This window comes from Hemitrygon akajei, chromosome 4, assembly GCF_048418815.1.
Source record: "Hemitrygon akajei chromosome 4, sHemAka1.3, whole genome shotgun sequence".
NCBI classification, from domain to species: Eukaryota; Metazoa; Chordata; class Chondrichthyes; order Myliobatiformes; family Dasyatidae; genus Hemitrygon; species Hemitrygon akajei.
The window spans coordinates 36,763,736-36,784,554 of NC_133127.1; the positions used below are offsets into that span (position 1 = coordinate 36,763,736).

Sequence of the window (20,819 nt, forward strand, 5' to 3'; positions counted from 1 at the left end):
GAGACTGATCCGCAAATCTTCATTGAACTTCAAATTATCACAAGCCCATTGTACTAAATTTCACACAGATTGATAAAAGGAAAATATTATTATTACTATAGACTCTTACGGACAAATATCCAGTAGGCTAATACCTTAAATCATAAAACTAGCTATTGGCAATATCATAAAAATAATTAAAATTCCAAAATAAAGTGGTGCAATACATGTTTTCCCTGCTTAATAGCAAGGAAGTCCTGCTATCTGCACATTTCTCACTGTCATAATTTAGAGATCAGGAAGCACAGAAGATACATCAACCAACCCTCTAGTTCCTTAAACCACAAGAGAATGTTTGGCAGGCGTGAAAACAGCATCTAAATCTATTTTCCAGCTTTTTCTTCAAAATTCCTCCATTAAATCCATTTCAATGCACATCTAATTTAATTTTAAAGTTCAACTATAATCTATTATCAGGTCACACGCTCCAGATTGTCACCAATGTGTGTGTGGAAGTTTTCACATTTCCCCTCTCACTGTTTCTTTTACATGTCATTCTATTTTATTATATATAGTTACCTTGGCAGAAGACACAGCTTATCCCCACTTGCTGTAGCAAAACAGAATTGCTCTATTAAACTCCCTTCAAGATTACTCTCTTTTGAGTAAAGATCATCTTTTTCTAATCTCACCATATAACATAACGTGGCCCTTACATAACCATTCATGAAGCACCTCCAGATTTTCTCTTGCTTGTGATTGGACTTCCATGACCATTGTAAGTTTTTATGAAATCTCCAGACTTAATAATTTCTAAATGGTGCCCAAAGCTAAGCTCTGCATTTAGAATGAATCTCATCAGTGACATGGGGAACATCAGTACTACTTTATATTGTATCCTCCTAATATTCCTTTTGCTTCCTTATCCACCTTGTTTTCCATTCAGTGACAAACCTAAATATGCACCTGCAGAAATGAAGAGAACGTGTCAATTGATTTCTCATGTCTTCCCTTCATTATAATGTTTTTCCATTGTCTAGCAACACAATGGACCCAAGTTTTAATAACAAATCTATACAATGTGGGCTGCAGCTAGAGCAAGGAATACAGTTTTGATCACTACAGGAAGACTGACATCAGAGCAGGATACAGAGTGTGAGATTGAAGAGGACTACAGAATGTTGTGAGGACAATTATGGGACTTTAATTGTGAGTGAACAGTGACAGGCCAGATTGAGCAAAATGATGAGAGTTATTTTGCTTTGTGAGATCAGCAGTGAGGAGGGAGGAGCAGAGATTTAGGTTATTTGGTAGAAGATATGGGAAAGTTGGAAATAAAAAGAGCTTAACAGCAGTCATCAAATGAAACTCTCCACAATAAAGCAACTGCAAGAGATATGAAACAGAAACATGGAAGTGGAATTTACCTAGAGTCTCTTTTTAACCAGGATGAACTGCCCAGTATTAAATCTCAATAACTGCATTAACAGAACTAACTTCAGGGGGAAAAAAATAAGAAAAATGGCAAAATAAAAGCATGATAACAAAACTACTATTTTTTTAAAAAATGGGACAGCTGAATCTTTGAAAGAATTGAGTTAAGACCATCAGGAAAGTGGAAACACCTTTAAATTCAATTACTTGCAGATATGCACTTTAACTTCTGCCTGAGTATAATACAGTCACCCAGATTCAACCCTGCTTAACAATAACAATTAGCATTTCTAATTCAAATTTTAATAATTCAGATTTATCTTATGGTAGTTTCCTATTATCCTTTATTCTCCATTTACTCCTTTTCAGGAGTGTTCTTTTGCACACATCCTCTTAATTTTCTCTCCTGCATCCCTCCTACACAGAAATCTTTTTACTTTTCTTCCACTCCCAAGATAACCATAATAAATAGGAACTATTCCAAAAATAACTTCTTTACTCAGGCTGTTGAGGATGTTGAATTCACAATTACAAGGAGCAATTCATGTACAGAGCACAGATACATTTAAAGAAAACTTTTTTAAAAATGTGAAAAAATAGATATATATCCTGACATGGTAAAATCAATTGGAGGAGGTGACCTGCGTGGAGTGCAAATATCATGGTCCGGTTAAGCTGAATGCTTTCACTAATAAGAGCATCATGAATAAGGGGAACAAGTTACAAAATATGGGGCAGTCATTTAAAACTGGACTGCATATAAATTTCTTTGAGAGGATAGCGAACCTCTGGAAATCTCTGCCCTGAGAGTGGAGACCAGATCATTAGATATGTTTAAATCTGAAACAGGTTGAGAAAAATTGACTGAAAGTTGTAGGGAATTGAGAGAGAATAAAAATTAAGATTAGCATAGAGCACCCATGATTGTAATGAATGACAGGACAGGTTTGAGAAGCCTGGTGGCCCATTCCGGCTCTTATTTGCTTGTGTTTTTAATACCTAAATCTGACAACATCACTGGTCCACTGGTTCCTAGTTTGAAAGCGATTTTCCTTTTGAGTATTGGCATGTACAGTATGTAATCACATTCTCAGTCCAAAGAAATGTTTGTTAACTACATATGTTAAAATGCGTGTACCAATTTTTCAATTATGGACTCTTTTTCAGTCAGTTGTCCTTCTAACATGGCACGCTGCTTTTTCAGCTCTTCTAGCTCTTCTTGTAATCTTCCAATTTCTTCCACATCAGCCTTGGGTTGGATGCCATTGATCTGCGCTTCTTCATTATGAATGTGATGATGACTGTCAAGAGGTTTTCCTAAGGAAAAGAGACACTTTCAGTTACTGGACCTATTGATGTAAGATTTTTTGGCATAGAGAAAGATTAGCTGGATAACAGTAGGCACAAATGAATCTTTCACTAATGGCTAGATGCAATGTGCTGCAGGTATCAGTACTAGGGCTTCAACTTTCTAAAAATTGAAGATTTTAAAGATCTAGCATATGGGGTATAACGTAGGAAGTGTGCGGGTGCATATTTTGTATGAAATATTTAAAGGCAAATTATAAAAATGGTGAAAGTATTGAATGGAATTAGGATATATTAGTACACGATTTTTAAAAGGTTAGTGCAGGTACCACAATTTATTAGGAAGAGTAACAGAATGCTGTTTACAAGGAAGGGAAATGAATACAAAGTAGGGAGGTTAATCTTCAGTTGTTTAGGGCATTGAGAGATAACATCTGGATACTATATGTACAGACAGTACTGCAGTCTTTAAAACGAATACTATGTTGAAGTAGATCACGGAAGGTTTACTGAACTGAAGGTTTACTGGATGGTATGTAGTCCTATGGCAAAAGGTTGGAGAGGGCATACTTACATCCATTAGAGATAGAAGAGCAAGAAAGGGGCTGATATAAGCACAAGACCCTGAGAGAATTTGCAAGATTGATGTTTCTCCTTGTAGGAGAATCAAGATCAAAAACCCACAGTTTAAAAATACAGAGTTGCCTATTTACGACATAGATGAAATGAAATTTCTGAGGGTTAAGGGTCTTTCGAGCTTTTCCTCTGAGGGCAGTACAAGTCTTTGAATGCTTTTAAGATGAAAATAACTAGATTCTTGATAAACAAAGGGCTGTGCTGAAAAAGTATAAATAGGAATACATTTACAATGAGGTCAGCTATAATCTTGCTGAAAAGCAGTTAGGCACGAGTGCCAGATAGTTTACTCTAATTCGTAGTTTCTATGCCCGCATGTGTACATGAACACCTTTATTTCATCATGTAGCTTTGCAAGTGATATTAGCAGTTACAATTTACGATGCCTTGTACAAATATTCTGAAGGGCAGAAATGCATTTTCATTTCAATTGTTTTCACTCTCTTTTTGACCAGCAAGCTTTGAAAAACTATCAGATTAGCATTTGAAGAATCTTCAAACGTTTTTATTGTGATATTTCCTTTACTTGAGTTAACACTTTGAAAATGGGTATTAATTTAAAATATTGCCAAAGAATAAAAAATGCCTAGAAAAAAAAGCAACATTTCTGAGGGAAGAAGTCTCTCCGAATAGTTTCGTATTCCGTAAGTACAAATTTCTATGGAGAAAATAAAAGGAACCAGTCAAATAGTTTTTTTTTGTTTTTTTTTATATTATTTTTTTAATTAGTTTTTCTATACATTTTACAAATTAAAAACCCCAAATCCCAATGAGGAACATTAATACAGTGCAAAATTAAGCATACAATGACAATATGCTACAAAGGAAGAGAATTTGACAAAAAAGCATCTAAATTGAAGACAAGTAAACTTAGTATCCTCCCCAAGCCCCACAACACAAACAAAAACAACTCCAGACCAACCACAACACAATATAGAGAGTATAAATCAGGACAATCAAACTCCCAGACTGTGAATACACTTAGCAACAGAGGATAATAATGCCTACTACCAGAAAAAAAAGGGAGCTGAAAGCAAGGGACCGAAAAGAAAAAAAAACCCTAGTCAAGAGGAAGGTTATGAAAGTACTCAATAAAAGGCCCCCAGACCTTATGGAACTTTAAATCCGAATTAAGAACTGAATAATGAATTTTTTCGAGGTCCAAGCAGGCCATAATGTCGTTAAGCCATTGAGCATGAGTGGGCGGGGCAACATCTCTCCATCTAAGGAAGATCAAGCATCTAGCCAGGAGAGAGGCAAAGGATAATATTCGGCATTTGGTCAGACTCAGACGTAAATCTGTCTCGCCCCAGAAACCAAACAAAGCAATTAAAGGGTTTGGTTCTAGGTGCTGATTCAGAATACACGATAACGTAGTGAAGACATCTTTCCAAAATTTCTCCAAGCTAGGACAGAACCAGTACATATGGATGAGAGAGGCCACGCCCCTCTTGCATTTATCACAGAGCGGACTAATGTTAGGGTAGAATCAAGATAGTTTAGATTTAGACATATGGGCTCTATGAACAATCTTAAACTGTAAAAGGCAATGGCTAGATCAAAGAGAGGTTGAGTTAACCGATTTGAGAATCGAGTCCCAGCTCTCATCGGATAAGGAGGTATTTAAATCCTGCTCCCAAGCCATTTTAATTTTATCCACAGGGGCCCATCGTAAGGCTGCTAATTTATCTCAAATAATTGATACTAAACCTTTACCTAGTGGATTAATGGAAAGAAATAAGTCCATAGCATTTTTCGCAGGCATTTCAGGAAAGTTAGGAATTAAAGGAGCAATGAAGTGTCTAATTTGGAGATATCTAAAAAAATGAGCATTGGGCAGATTGAACTTAACAGAGAGCAAATAGTTTTAAGGTAGTAAACAGCAATGTCAACAGGGGATCATTACAGTTGTGTACATTTATATTGGCAATTCTGTAAAATTTACACAATGCTAAAAAGTGATTCCATTTTCAAAAATCTCAACAACTGCCAAAACAAATGAAAATCACTTTGTCAAAACAATCATACTTCATATCTGTCAAGCCAGATTTGCTTACTAATTTTACAAATCTGTGTTATACAAATAACGGCTGAAGAATTTGTAGAATCTGTTGGGGGAGGGGGTTTGGAGAAGGAATGTCAAAAAGTTTTCCAAAATTGATTGATGCAACTGGTCTGAGAGCTGACACAGACTTGATGGGCTAAATGGTGTCCCATGTTGCAAAGAAATATTAGAAATAACTACCTTGTATTTTGAGAAGATTGTACTGGTCCTTTAGTTGCTGAATCTGTGATGCCTGCTGTGTTATTGTTGCCTGACTTTGTTCATTTTGATTAGTCAAGGCAGTTACATGTTTCTTCAAATCATTCAGCTGCATATCCTGCATTTCAAGGAAGCAGACATACTCCAATGACTAATTCAGCAAAGAGACAGTTAATGGTTAATATCCATTTAATTCCAGTCCCTGTATTTACATTTTTCTTTAGTTAACTCACCAACTCACATGTAACAGCTAACATTGAAGGCTACATTTTCAGAAACTGCATTTCATAACTAATACTCATTTTCTCAAATTAACCATCACTCAGAAAAAGCCATCACCGTTACTCCACACAAAACACTAATTTAGCCAACTCACACATTTTTCCTTTGTGTTTTGAAAACAAAACTTCAAGTTTCTTTCAATCATATTAAAAATGTACTTCCACATTAAAAAGAAATTCATGCAGTTCTCTCTACCTGATCACGAATAAGTTCCTTGTATTGATTGACTATACTATCATGTTGTTCCAGAGACTTCTTCACCTCCTCTTCTTTCTTCTCATCCTCACTGGATTTCTGAACAGCCTTTGTTATTAGGACTGAAAGAAAGAGAGTAATGGAAACAAAGTTACTCAGCTCTAAGGAAGGTTGATAGGTTCATCATTAGTCAGGGTATCAAAGGTTAAGGGGAGAAGACAAGGAGAATGGGAAGAGGGATAATAAATCAACCATGAAAGAATGGCAGAGGAGACTCGATGAGCTGAATGGCCTAATTCTGATCATGCTTTATGGTCTTAAAAAAGAAACATGTGTAGTGTGTTTCAGACTCAGGAAGCTGTAAAACACAATTAACTAAATGCAAGTATGACTACTTCTTTCCATTTAAATACCGATGTCAAATTGTACTTGATGTCAGTGGGATTGATCAGTAATGCATAAAGTAATTTTTTTAAATAAATTTAATTGCTTGTATTCGATCATCATCATCAGGTGCCATGCCCAGTTTGAGCTTTGACTGCCATGGCCCGCACACTCCTGTTTCGGGTCAAGTGGATGAATTCATTGGTATTCATTTCCAGTTCTCTGGCTACTGTCTCCATCATCATTTGTCTTTGCCTTCCTCTTGCTTTCTTCCCTTCAATCTTTCCCATAATTACCATGAATTCTAACTCCTCATTCCTAATCCCATGTCCAATGAAATTACGTTGCCTTTTCATGATCTCATACACTATTTCTCTTTTTGTGCTTGCTCTGTTCATGATATCCTCGTTAGATATTTGTTTCATCCATTATATTCTTAGCATCCTCCTCAAAAACCACATCTCTGCTGCTTCAATTCATTGCCTCATGTTACTAGATAACGTCCAACATTCTAAGCCATATAACATAACTGGATAAACATAACATTCCAGTACTCTGACGCAGTTTGTCATGCCTAGTTTAGTGTTGGTCAGTATACTCTTCATTCTCGTAAAGGTGTCTTTTGCCATCCATGTCGTACCTGCCATCTGATGTCACCCACCTTCCTAAGTAGCAAAAGTTCTATACTTGTTTTATGTCTTCCCCGTCTATTCTCAGCCTGCAGATAGGATTCTCCTTCTTTTTGGATATCACCATACATTGTCTTTTTGCAATTGATAGACCCATTTTTACAACTATTATCAATTAATTTTTGTAGTTCTTCCTCTGAACTTGCAATTAACACAGTGTCATCCGCATATCTGAAATTATTGATGTTTTCACCGCCAATTTTGAATCCCAAGATGTCTCATATTTTTTGTAATATTGTTTCACTGTACACATTAAACAAATCAGGGGAGAAAACACACCCTTGTCTAACGCCTCTCTTGATTTTCGTAAACCAACTCACTTCTCCATCTATTCTTACAGCGGCAGTTTGTTCCTGATAGATTTCTGATTAGGCGGAGGTCTTTCAAATCTAGATCTAAAGTTTCCTGTAATATTTCAAATAACTTATTGTGCTTCATTCTATCAAATGCTTTTGTGTAGTCGATAAAACAAACAAATCTTTTTGCACTTGAATAGCTTGTTCTGATAGTATCCTTAACATCAATATCGAGTTTCTCGTACCTTTATCTTTCACAAAACCACATTGTTCTTTACCTATTTCAGCTTGTATCTTACTTTTAACTCTTATCATCAAAATGTATTCAAAAAAGATTTTTTTAAAAACTATGCTGTGAAACTTACCTTCCAGTTCTTTAACTAGCTTGGTGAATTCGTGGTCAAATAGCATTTGTTCTGGAGTGGAGTAATTGGGCTGAGGTTTCTGGCCAGCTCGAGAGTACAGCTCATGCTTACTAATATAAGCCAACTTCTCAATGAAAATTTCTTTTCCAATCCTCTTCTCTATTAGTTGTTTTAGCTTTTCCCTATAAAGAGTAAAAGAGTACTTCATCTTTCGGTATACTGCAGATATACCCAAGGAAAACCACAAACAAAATTGTCTTGTGCTGCCTTAATTTGTCCTATTAATCCCATTAAATGATACTGATGTTATTACTTATCTAATTTTACCCCAAAGAAAATGCAGTTTTTACCAACACAAACACAGGAATATTCTTGATAGTGTTCAAATACTCAATTATATTTATCAGCAGACTCCCTTTTGCCATAGGTTTCATTTTGTTATATTTGATCATACATATATAAAAAAACATGCTTGAACATCAATCAACTAACCATAAAGCCTGCAAGTCTATAGGAAACTTCAAAAGTTACTTTGTTGATGTCCAGAGGCTTTGAAATGTCCCACCACCAATGCAAATTCACACTTTTTTTTCCTTATGTTTACAAATTATATTGTTTCTCTTCTCCCAGATGGGCCATACTAGTTAATTAACCCAGGTTGCACAGAAAAAAACTTTGTGTCCATAGTAAAGTTCATTTTTGAGCTTGAACCTGTGCTTCCTTCACAAAGTCACTGCCTAGGCCAAAGGAATATTTTGGGTTTAAATCTCCTCCATCTTGTCCTCCAAGGATTGGCACTGAGATGCCTCTTTCCAATCAGTGAATAGAACTTAACAAATCAGCCTCAGCATAATCCCCAGAAATCCATTACTCCCATAATGCTTGTGCAGAACTGATCAGATGCACTACAGTTTCATCCTGAGCATCTAAATGGCCAGTTACCGTCATGCCAGATTGCTCAATGTTCTATATTCTTTTGTAACGAATGCCCTGTATTTTTGAACTACAATTTTGAATGAAATGACAATATAGTTTTTCTAGTAGATCCAAGTGTGGGTGGAGGCACTGACAAAGCATTATGCTTATTTATGGAGGAACAACCTTGTCACTGATCAGAAGAAAACAAAAGGAAAACAGAATAAAACAAAAAATTATGTTTTAAGAGCACATTTGAAGATGGCAATGAGAGAATCAAGGAGCTAAGAAGTCAGCTAATACTATAAGGAACGATAAGGAAGATGGGGGGGAAAAAAAGAGCTTGAGTTGCTATCATCATTCAACCTGAATACCGTGCCTGGTATTTGTAGGAAGAAAGTGGCCAACAGTACAAGTCACTTGTCATAGGAAGTGAAGACACAAGTCTTTGGACAACAACCCTCCTGATGAAGGGTTTTGGCCTGAAACGTCATCACTACCTCCTCCCATAGATGCTGTCTGGCCTGCTGAGTTCTGCCAGCATTTTGTGGTTTTCTTTGGACAACAAGATGGAAGATTTGGAGAATGCACTGAATTGACCAATGACTAACTATCCACTGTTAGCTGAAAGAAACTAGGTAGAAGTTTCTTACACATCGTATTGGTAATGCTAAAGTTGCCATCACATATGGTTAAAGCTGTTGGAATATGCAAAGAAAGGGTGAAATAACAATAAGCATGAAGAAAGCAAACAAGTTCGAATCACAAGATGACTACAACCTACCACTTAATTCAAAGAATAGGCCAAAAAATAATTTTGGCACTGAGAAAGTGTTTCTATTTAAAATACAGTGTTAGGCAATATTCATTTGAAATGACAAACGTATGCTACTGTCCAGACCCAGGGTGTTATTTTGCATTATTCAAAGCATGGATTAAACTTAATGATGTTTTGTTCATCACGAGATCCTTCTTAATTAATGAATAAAAGGTAACCTGAACTCAAAATATAATAAAACATTAATGGATTCAGACATCTCTAACAGTTTCTAATGGGTGCCTTTCTGTACAGTATATTTTACGAATCTTTATAACATGAATCTGAGACAATGAGACAGGGATTAAGGCTTTAATTCCTTTTGCTACAGGTATCGATTTGAATTAGAAGTAATTATATGACCATTATCATGTAAATTTATGCTTTAAAAGACAAATTTCTCCTACAATCTGTAATTAATGAAGACTTAAGAGACTCCCAGAAGGTTCTTCATGAATTTATCATCATTATCAACATTAAGATGGCAATAAATGCTGCTTTCTCAGGGAACTTCTAAAGTTCAGCAACTATCTGGATCAATGTTAATGCCAATAGTTGAAAAGCTTAATGCAGGAATCAATGAGGCTTTGATTTCTCTTCAAAATCTGGGTCACGGGGGATCTACAACAATGAACACAACCCTCAAGATTGGAAATATTTATAGTAAGGAAGAATTTATTTACTTCTATGCACAAAAATAAAGCACAGGCCACCCAAATACATTTTATCACTGAAGAGGACACAGAATAACCTAGAAGAGAGCACCAAGGCCAAGACACAAGATTATGTTGCTGGAGTAATTCAAGACTCCATACAACTAGGCAACAATGGAATGGGTGATAGATAATGCAACCAGCTTGGAGGAAGAGGGAGCAAAGAATGAACTACCATAAACCATCAGAAATGACCAAGTGCTCTTTTTGACAACAAGGTCGTATTTGGCAAGTTTTGCATGAAATCAGACATATGGACTGCAATATCAATAATCTGCTCTCTGACTAGCCATGTACAGTTATAACACTGGTAATATCTGACAATGTGGAGAATTATCCAGATGCTTTCAGATTACAAAAAAAAAGCAGAATCAATGTCATCACACTAAGTACTGCCAAGTCTACTCTCAAGTGCTTGAAAGTATCCTCTTACTTAGTGGAGGAAAATAGAAAAACATAGGCAAAGAGTTTGTCACAATGTATTGGGATCAATATTTGGTTGATAATTTATAGAAAACAATCAGAAACCATATTCCCACCTTGGAAAATTATCCCAAATTCAAATGTAGTTTGTCAATCAATCTTTTCAGATAGTAACCTTATTTGTTTTTAAAGGAAGTTTTCTACACAGGGTCTTTGCAAATAAATAGGACCTCTGAACTGGTTTTGAATGCTAGTAACTTACTTAGTGGAGTTCTCCAAAGAGTTTTCATTGTAGTAAATGCAGATGCCTAATAAAAGGGCACAGAGACCTTGCACAAGCTGTTCCTCCTCTCCAAGGTTCTCTGATATCTGTGCAGTTAACTGAAGAATATTGTCAAGGGCATCTTTAAAACCAACAACTTGAAAACAAAATAGCTCAGAAAATAAAACTTACTAGAATTATTTATTCATAAGCTTTCTATTCAGCAAATAGTATGCAAAATGGAGCTCTAATTTCACATTGGATGTCATCCTACTGCAATTTGAATACATAGTGCAACAGTGTTTTGCTGACAAGCTTCATGAATTGAATAACAAAGTACTCAAAGCACATAATCAAATTATCAAGGTCAAGAACTTAAAAATTAAAAAAACTGAAATAAATCTCATAGGACTTCAGACCAGATACTGATAGAGGCACCATTTTTGTATTAAAAGGTTAGTTCTTACATTTTTCTCTTCAGATGAGGAACCAATACAGAAACAAAGGATACAAAGGGGACATTGGTCTGGTTGTGCAAAAAGTGAGTGACCGCGATGGGACAGTTTGTCATCCAGGTGGACAGCAACATCAGCAAGCCAACCCGCGTTTGTACTTTGCTGCCCTGAATTTAAAATGCAAAATATTAATTAGATTACATTTTGATGCCAAATTTTAACTGTAAACCTAAATATTAATTGGGCTTGGTATACAGTTCATATAATTTGTAGCATTTAATGATGAACACATACAAAAATACTACTCATCTGGAAAACACTGATTCTAAGTTGATCATAGCAAGGGATCCAATGCAAATATGGATATAGCCTTAGATTTTGTCTGAAGGTAGTGTACAAGCATCTTGCAAAGTATACTGTCTCAAACCCCAGTACTACTGGAATAGTGTATCATGGGTTTCACTGCACCTCTCCTGACACAGATCAAAGGCTTATACTGTCCCTCTGTGTCAGAGTTATGAGACCATGCCATACTCAAAATGGAATAAGTTGCTTTAATTTTACAACTGAGTTCCAGGTGTAATCAAGTTTATTTTATACACAGTGCAACTTGTGCATAAATACACACTAATAAACCTACTCTTTCCAGTATCAGTGGATCAGTTTGCCAAATCTTTTGTAACAGTATTTCTACAATATAACTATCTGATGTAACCCATGTCACTTCTTTATGAATGATTATTGAACTGCCTTTAGTTCCAGTTTCACATCCAGAAAAGGGAGACTTTGGTAAAACTCCTCCCTGTGTTCAGGAATACTTACCTCCTAACAATAGGACTGATATATTATTGCCCCAGTTAACAAACTGTTCACTGGTTATAGTCATTGAAGGAACGATTTCTAACCCCTAAGCTATTAGAACTTTAGTATTTCACTGTTTGACACCCACAATCCATTGCATTAGAGAAAAAGCAGTGGATCAGACTTTTGTGATCAAAGTAGTAATGTTACTGGTGCTTTAAATTACAAATGATTAGGTTAAAGATGTTAAGGTAAAGGTTAGACAAATTTGAGACTTGGGCAATTAAGTTTAAGTTTCGCTGCAGTGACTTCCTGATCTCCACTGCGGAGAAACTTAAGTATAAATGGTTATTGATGAGTAAATGGTAGATTCTTGTTACTCAAGCACTATGGAACATTTCATAAAATTAAAGCTCTAGAACAATAAGTTGTGGATCTTGCCAAGAGTCAGCAAAAACTAAATACATATCATAAACATACAAAATTTAAACAGTAACCAATATTAAAATGGGAAGAGCTCTAGTGGATGCCTACAGATGGAATAGCATTCAGAAGAATGCTGTGATACAGAGTCTATACTGAGATAAGCTATTAATCTATTCTGATGCTTTGTTTCACATGAGCCTACTCCCCCTCTTTTACTTATGGAATGTGGGTGCTGTAGCATTTATTGCCCATCCCTGAATAATCTTAATGTGGTGATGTCATCTTCATAAATGATAGTAGCAGTTTTCATGAAGGGAGGTCAAATCATCTGAATGGAGATATTTCACTGCTGCAATTGGAGAGGAACCTGAAGGTAATGGTGTCCCCATGCATCTGTTGACATTGCCCTCCAGACAATAAGATTTGAAGGTTTGAAACTATTGTTGAAGCAGCCTTGGTGAATTGTTATCTTTCCTCAATATTTGAATCTATTCCTTATTCTAATTATTTCCTCAAAATAAGATCTATTATTTAACTGTTGCTTGTGGTAAAAACTTGCAAAATCCAATTACTATGGACAAAGCTTTACCCTGAAGTGCCCTCCAGAGGACCATATCTTATGGAAGGCAGCACCCAAAACACTAAAATGGGATACTATAAAATATGTAGACTTTTTCCTAGCAATCTGTTTTGGATTAATTAGTAATTTGTATATCTAGTCTTGAACTTGGCCAAGATGAAAACTCTCTTGGCTACATTCTTCCATAATTTAAATTTCAAACAGATCACCCATCGGTTCTTTTTCAAAATGAGGGCACCAGTCTGCTCTGAAAATCAGAAATGTCTACAGATACTGGAAATCTGAAAGAAAAGGAGAAAATGCTGGAAACACACAGAAAGTCAGGCAGCACTGTGAAGAGAGAACCCAAGCGCATTCAGCCAGAAACATGTACCTATTTCGCTTTACACATCTTCCACCCAGCTGGCTCCTTTTTAAATAAATGATGCAATGCAAAAGAGGTTTACTGTTAGATATGATTACCTAAACATTAACCCAGTATGTGCTTTCAATGAGAAAGACATTTTAAGGCAACACAATATTTTACCATTTTAAAATTAAGACCCAATTACAAAATTGCTGATTCAAAGACTTTAAGACTTTATCAAGGATTAAATTACTCAATTGTATAGCAAGTCCCAAATTTACCTAATGGTCACATTGAATATTTGTGATTAGACCACAAAATTCAAGAGTGGAATCTCCCCTACAAACTTTAATAACAGAGACTAGCAGCTCCCAGACAATACTTCTTTACAGGTCACTGAATTCAAATGTACCAAGAGGTACAGAGTTCATTTTAAACAGCACTGGAATCCAAGCCAAAATAACTCTCAATCTTTCCCAAAATAACTCTTTTTTCCCCAATATTCCACTTAAGTTATGATAGCAGAAAGCAAGCATTATCCAAGCATACAATTACGCAACTAGATCAAGTTTAAACATCTTAGAAACCATTACTAACCCTTCATCTTTCCTCATATTCTCTACTTGCAACTACAGAGACCAAAGCAAAAAAAATCAAATGGAATTTTAAAAAAGTAACCAATCTAGTTTTAACATCCAGCTACATATTTATTACTTTAGTTCAACAGTGTAAATGATACAAGACACAAGATTTGAGAAAACAGTTATTTGAATTATAAGCACATGGTTATTAATAGAGAGTATTTAAAGACTACATTTAACTAACCATACTAGTAAGTTAATTTGCAAAATATAACTGAGTAATTATGTGCTTGGAGAAACCTTTGGTAGTAATAAAGTGTCCAAAATTAAACTATGATACACATTTAATCCTTAATATCACCAGCTTCAACTATTTGGCAGCCAACAAATCAAAAATTCATGGCCCAGCTTTTCCTGCAGCAAAGTATCTCCATGTTTCCAGATATTTCAGATGTCTTCTGCACTGACCTTATGGGTTAAGTTCTTCCATTTTTTTTCTACTAGGTATTTACACAGGGTGTAAAAGTAAATTGGAAAGACTGTGACAACTTATTCCAAGTAGCATTTATTAACAAGACAGTGGTATCCCAGAATTGATAAACCTAAAATCCAAGACTCATGAATTTGAAGCAGCAACAGTTTGCACACAAGTGACCACCAACAACTCCAAGCTGCAAAAAGCCTGCAAACCACCATTCCTCAAAAAACTGCACCACAGGTGACATAAATGCACACTGGCATCCAGCAATCAAGGGTTAAAAGCAATCACAGGAGCTTTCCCGAAGCACAACTGCATGCTCAGCCACAGAGAGAAGGGAGGAAGAGAGAGGATTAACCGAAGGATGTGGAAGAAGCTATATTGGGCTCACTTAAAAAGTAGTATTTCCAACTTTGAGACGAGATACTTTTATGAAGCACTTATATGTTCAGGTGCATGGGTTAAGAATATTATTTCACCACACACTAACCACAGCATGCATTCAACCCAAAGGCAGGACTTCCTACAATTTCTATGTGAAACACTGACGATACCAAATCTTGGACACCCTCTGTTACAAATCTGGAACAGAAATAATGGAATTTCACTATCACCTGGAGTTGAATCTTTGATTACAGTTAATGGACCTTGAAGGAAACAGTAGCTCACTTGAGAGAATGAGTAGACATAACTTGTGATTAATTAATAACCGCAACTTTGGATTAATAATTTGAGATTCACTTTGATTTTGCAAATTGTCTAAGTTTCAGCAGTTTGCACAGAACAAAAATTGTTCAAAAGGGCAATTGAAGGGATGTGAAATAAATGTTGCCTTTTCCAGCAATACCCACATGAAGTGAAAATAAAACTAATAATGACCACATGAAAAGGGCAGGTGAAGCCAGCTCAGGACATTATAGATCAATGTATTGAGTGGGATAAGAAAATAGGCCAGAATCTCAATATTTTATAGTTTTGTAGGTCATAAGCTTCACTATTTGACAGTTCAAAGAAAGTGATGATTTCTTATCAACATACCAAACCTTTGAGGAAACAACATCAGAGACATCCATCTGCTTGATGCCACAATCTAAATTAAACTAAATGGGAAAAATTCCCTATTATAGTAGAAGCTAACTGAACATGAAAGAGGAACCCAGATCAGCACTTGAGTCAGTCAATGCAGTTAAAGGAAAAAAGCTGAAACCAAGGCAAGATAAAAGAACCCTGCTGCAACAAGCAAACATCTGTCCAAATAACTCACCCGTCTGTTGATCTTATCTCCCTGTAAATTATACAGCAAAAGTAAGTCATAAAAAGATGCTCAGAACAATCACTTTATCCAAAAATAACTTCAGAATATTGATCAATGTTTAATTAGAAAGGTGAGATCTATTCATTTTTCTCCCAACGTTGATGAAGCTTGATTAACAACTACATCTTCATGGATGTCTGTGAGCTACTGAGAATTTCTACCTGCCCTTTAGCTTTATAAAAAGCTCCTTTCAAATGTTATATTTCTTCTGAGAGCATTGACCAAGGCTACAGAGGTATCACAAATACCTATATTCCTCAGTGATAATATCAAAAAATCTTTCCCATCAGAATCACATTCACATTATTCTTATGAAAGCAAAAAATTGAAATGGCAACAACTTTATCAGAACTTTACGTATAACAGGAATATCTGTTATAACATCTTAATGGACAGTACAGACAACCTGGACCAGGATAACATTCCTTCTTATATTAATTAGCCTCAATTTACAAAAAGCTATCACAGCTGAAAATCACTGAAATTTTTTCATAAAAATTTCAGTGATTTTCCATGTAAGCCTTTCCATTAATGAGAGCTTTACTGCTCAATTCTTTAATGCTTCCAGTAAAAGAAAATTCAATGGATCAAATTTTTCAAAAATTATAACATGGCTTTATGTTAATGGACAGTTGGTTACAACAATGTAATAGGTAAACAGGACAGTTATATGTATAGTGACAATATACATTTGCACAATAATTATGCAGAGCACTCAACATGACAATGTTGTTTGATTTGTGTTCGCAAGATGCAAAATAAAAACCTTTGAAAAATAAAAAAAATAGAAAAAGAGGAAGATAGATACAATTGTCAAGCCACTTTTCTTTTTCAAGGGTTTTCCCACCCCCACTTGCTCTGTCCTGCAAGCTACCTAGAAGCTAAAGAAAGATGTTATCCGAAGAGCTGTCTGCTCCAGTAATCAAAGGCACTGGTCAATGGCAAATTAAAGATTTTAAAAAATACATGAAACCTACAGGAAGTGATATATCCATAATTATTTAAACTTTTGTGAACTGAATTAGCACTGTTCCAAGACAGGATGAACTTTTGTACCAACATTAGCTGACTGATTATCCAGCCAGCTATCAAAATGGTATTTTTGGGATATTATCCTATGCAATAGAATGACAGATCTTAACTTGGAGTATTAAGTCAAGGTTGTTACTACAAGTATATCAGACCTAGAAATGAATACTAATTCAAAAGAAAAGGCAATCTAAATTTACTTGGTGTGATAAATTGGATCCACCAGGACTGATATTTACTCAAAGCAGATAGTGAAATAAAATATTTACTCTGCCTGTTTGGAAAGGGGCATATGCCTCTTCAGAAATGGCAAGTTAAATGAATTGAAAAAGAAAACAATGCTCAACAGAGTCCACAGTAGTTCAGGATAAACTGGGAGATAATCATGAAACAGATGAAAAAACTAGATGGTGAAATTCTGAAATAACAGAAAATGCTGAAAACACACAAGTCAGGCCACATCTGTGGGAAGAAGGAGTTAACACTTAAGGTAAACGACCCTTCATCAGAACTGGGAAGCAGACAAAAACTTTTTAAGCTACAGGTATGTGTGTCTGTTGGGGGGGCAGAGGCGAGGAGGGGATAGAGAATGTGTGGAGTGATAAAGGAGATGAGCCACAGGGGATAAATCATAGCTCTCCTTTTACTTTTGTAAATAAAAAGTGATTGATGCATCTCATCCATCTCCCATCACACCTTCTCCTCTGGGACCAAACAAGTAAATAGGACTGTTGCAGACTCAAAGATCCATTTAAAGGACAATTAGATTTTCCTTCTTGAAATTGGATAGGCACCTTAAATCATTATATACACTGTTTAAAATACAGTCAAACTAAAATACTTTGCTTCAAATTATTAGAGGATAACACATAGAGGCATTGGAAAGAGCTGATGGATTGGAATAATTAAAAACATTTCTAAAAACAGCCAGAGGAACAATGAGCAGAAGTTTCTTTGATTAAAGATTAAGATCATAGGTTAGCTTTATTTACCATACATATATTTCACTGTATGTTTCAATGTATCATTTTGTGCCAATAACCAACAGTCTGTAGATCTGCTGGGTGCCCACAACTTACTAACCCTTACTACTCCATATGACTATGGAATAAGGGAGGAAACCAGAGTACCCAAAGGAAACCTTTGTGGTCAAGGGAGAACATATGAACTCCTTAGAGATGGAAATTGAACCCCTTTCACTGGCACTGTTAAGCATACAGTGTCCTCTACACTACCGCAACTCCCCACATAGACATAGGGCAAAATCAGGCCATTTAGCCCATTGAGTCTGCTCCGTCATTTGATCATGGCTGATTTATTTTCCCTCTCAACCCCATTCTCCTATCTTCTTCACATGAGCCTTGACATCCTTACTAATTAAGAACCTGTCACCTCCACTTTAAATATACCCAATGACTTGGCTTCCGCAGCTGTCTCTGGCAATGAATCCCATAGATTCACCACTCTCTGGCTAAAAAAAAAAATTCTCATCACCCAAGTTCTAAAGGGACACTCTCTATTATGAGGCTGCACTCTCTAGCCCAAGACACTCTCACTATTGGAAACATCCTCTTCATATCCACTCTATTTAGGTCTTTCCATATTCAGTAGGTTTTAATGAGATCGCCTCATCCTTCTAAACTCCAGCAAGTACAGGCCCAGAGCTATCAAATGCTCCTTTTCAATTCTGGCATTCTCGTAAAGCTCCTTTGGACTCTCTCCAATGCTAGCACATCTTTTTTATATATGGGACCCAAAATTGCTCACAATACTCCAAATATAGCCTGATTAATGCCTTATAAGGCCTCAGTATTACATGCTTGCTTTTATAGTCCAGTCCTCTCAAAATTAATGTTGACATCGCAATTTCCTTCTTATCACTGACTCAACCAGCAAGCTAACCTTTAGGGAATCCTGCACAAGGTCTCCTAAGTCTTTCTGTATCTCCAGTTTCTGAATTTGCTCCCCACTTAGAAAATAGTCTTCACCTTTATTCCTTCCATCAAAATGCATGACCACACAATTCATGAACTGTATTCTATCTGCCACTTCTCTGCCTGTTCTCTAAATCTGCCCAAGTTCCTTCACAGGCTCCCTTCTTCCTCAACAATACCTGCCTTTCCACCTATCTTTGGATCATCTGCAAACTTGGCTACAAAGCCATCAATTCTGTCATGCAAATCATTAACATATAACGTGAAAAGTAGCAGACTCAAAACCAATCCCTGCAGAACACTGGCAACCAACCAGAAAAGGTCCCCTTTTTTCCCCTCACACGTTGCCTTCCACCAGTCAGGCAATCTTTTATCCAAGCTAGTTTCTTTACTGTAATATCGTGGGCTATTACCTTGTTAGACAACTTCATGTGTGGCATCCTGAAACTTCATCTATAATAATGGACTCTTAAATCTGTGCTCTATGAACTTCATTATGACTTCTAATTTGTTAATCACATTTAAAAGCTACATATGAAAATATTACATGTTCAGCATGATTGAAGCCTGAGAAACCTAAAGGATCTTAAAAGGAATGAATTTTACAATAAGCCTATAGTAAATTAATTATTCTAGAATAATCAATTAAAAGAAATCTCACATTCAAACTACAAGAATGCAAGCACTGTTGTAGTTCAGCTCCCAAGTAATTTAGGGTGGGTAAAATGTACAAAATATTCATTTGATGTCATTGCTAATTACTTGCACAGATTCCCCAGATAAAACACATAGCATGTATATTTTATTCAATCACAAAGATTTGGGAGTCTACTGATCTCTAGCTGTGCCTTAAAAGGATTATGACCACCTATTTGAACCTGTGTAGTGAATGTGCTATTAGGTTTGATAATTCATAAAGTTCCAAGGCTTTTGAACCAAAACCATGAACAGCCATCATTCATGAATGCTCAGATTTCATTGCGACTGTATATTCTTAAAAACTCTGATTGCCAGGAATAAAAGAGGTTTAACAACACTTACAGGCTTCATACATTTTTGCTTTACAGAATAATGCCAAAATACCACTCAAATGATGGTAATATTTTTGATTTCTTAAAGGTTCATCTTATCAACCATATGAAAAAGGGCTGACAGCCAGGAAGCTTAACGGCAACCAGAGACAAAATGTTGGAGGTCTAAAATTGATGGGAGTTGATCTTAGCAATGCACCTCACAAAAACTGCCCCGTTTGAACATCCCATTTATACTTAAGTCATTCAAAGGATCTATACCTCCTTCATTTTTATGATCTACAGCTGCACTCAAACTACAGTTCTTTACGGTAGTGGTTCCTGGTCCCAGAGCTTACCAATCAGCCGTTTTTCAATAGCCCCAGGATGGAGCCTGGAAGACAGAATAAGGCTCTGCATCCCTGTGGACAAGCCAATTTTATGCCAGTGTCATCAACAAGGCCGTTGCAAGAGAAGCAGAACATCGTGAGCATCAGATCAGCTGTCAGAAGCCTCTGTACTTGTGCAATCTCTCTCTCTCTCTCTCCCCCTCTCGATGGTGGGAAAGTCTGCTGCCAATTTTTGAGCCAAAGAACTCACAATAGAAGTGTTGCAGCAGACTGTAAAATTGCAATCAGTCAGTTGTTTTGTTTTGCTGGTTTCCCCTCTCACTATGGAAAAGGGGCAACACCTCTCTGTCCCTTGTTGGGGGGGTGGGGAGAGAGAGAGCCTGGGACATATCAAATTGTCGGCTAAACAATTAGTTTTTGTTGGATTGTAATCATGGTCTGTTCCTGGGAGCTTTGCCATTACTTGCTTGGTGGGTGGTAGGTGCTGATGTTTTCTGCTGAAATAAGTAAGGGAGGGGAAGGGTCGATGCATTGTTGTTCCTTGTGCCTGAGA

General features: G+C 36.3%; 1 protein-coding gene across 5 annotated transcripts in view; it reads right to left on the minus strand.

The window, feature by feature from the left end:
• uso1 (USO1 vesicle transport factor) overlaps positions 1-20,819 on the minus strand; it is a 107,984-nt gene that overhangs the window by 24,759 nt on the left and 62,406 nt on the right. For 3 of the 5 annotated variants that reach the window (XM_073042344.1, XM_073042345.1, XM_073042343.1), the window contains 7 exons: positions 15,893-15,913; positions 11,473-11,583; positions 10,962-11,080; positions 7,832-8,013; positions 6,098-6,219; positions 5,603-5,738; positions 2,552-2,730 (listed from right to left, as the gene is read on the minus strand). In XM_073042344.1, the coding sequence (XP_072898445.1) occupies positions 2,552-2,730; positions 5,603-5,738; positions 6,098-6,219; positions 7,832-8,013; positions 10,962-11,080; positions 11,473-11,583; positions 15,893-15,913 (870 nt within the window). The remainder of the gene's footprint in view (positions 1-2,551; positions 2,731-5,602; positions 5,739-6,097; positions 6,220-7,831; positions 8,014-10,961; positions 11,081-11,472; positions 11,584-15,892; positions 15,914-20,819) is intronic. The other 2 variants (XM_073042347.1, XM_073042346.1) reach the window with 1 other exon arrangement.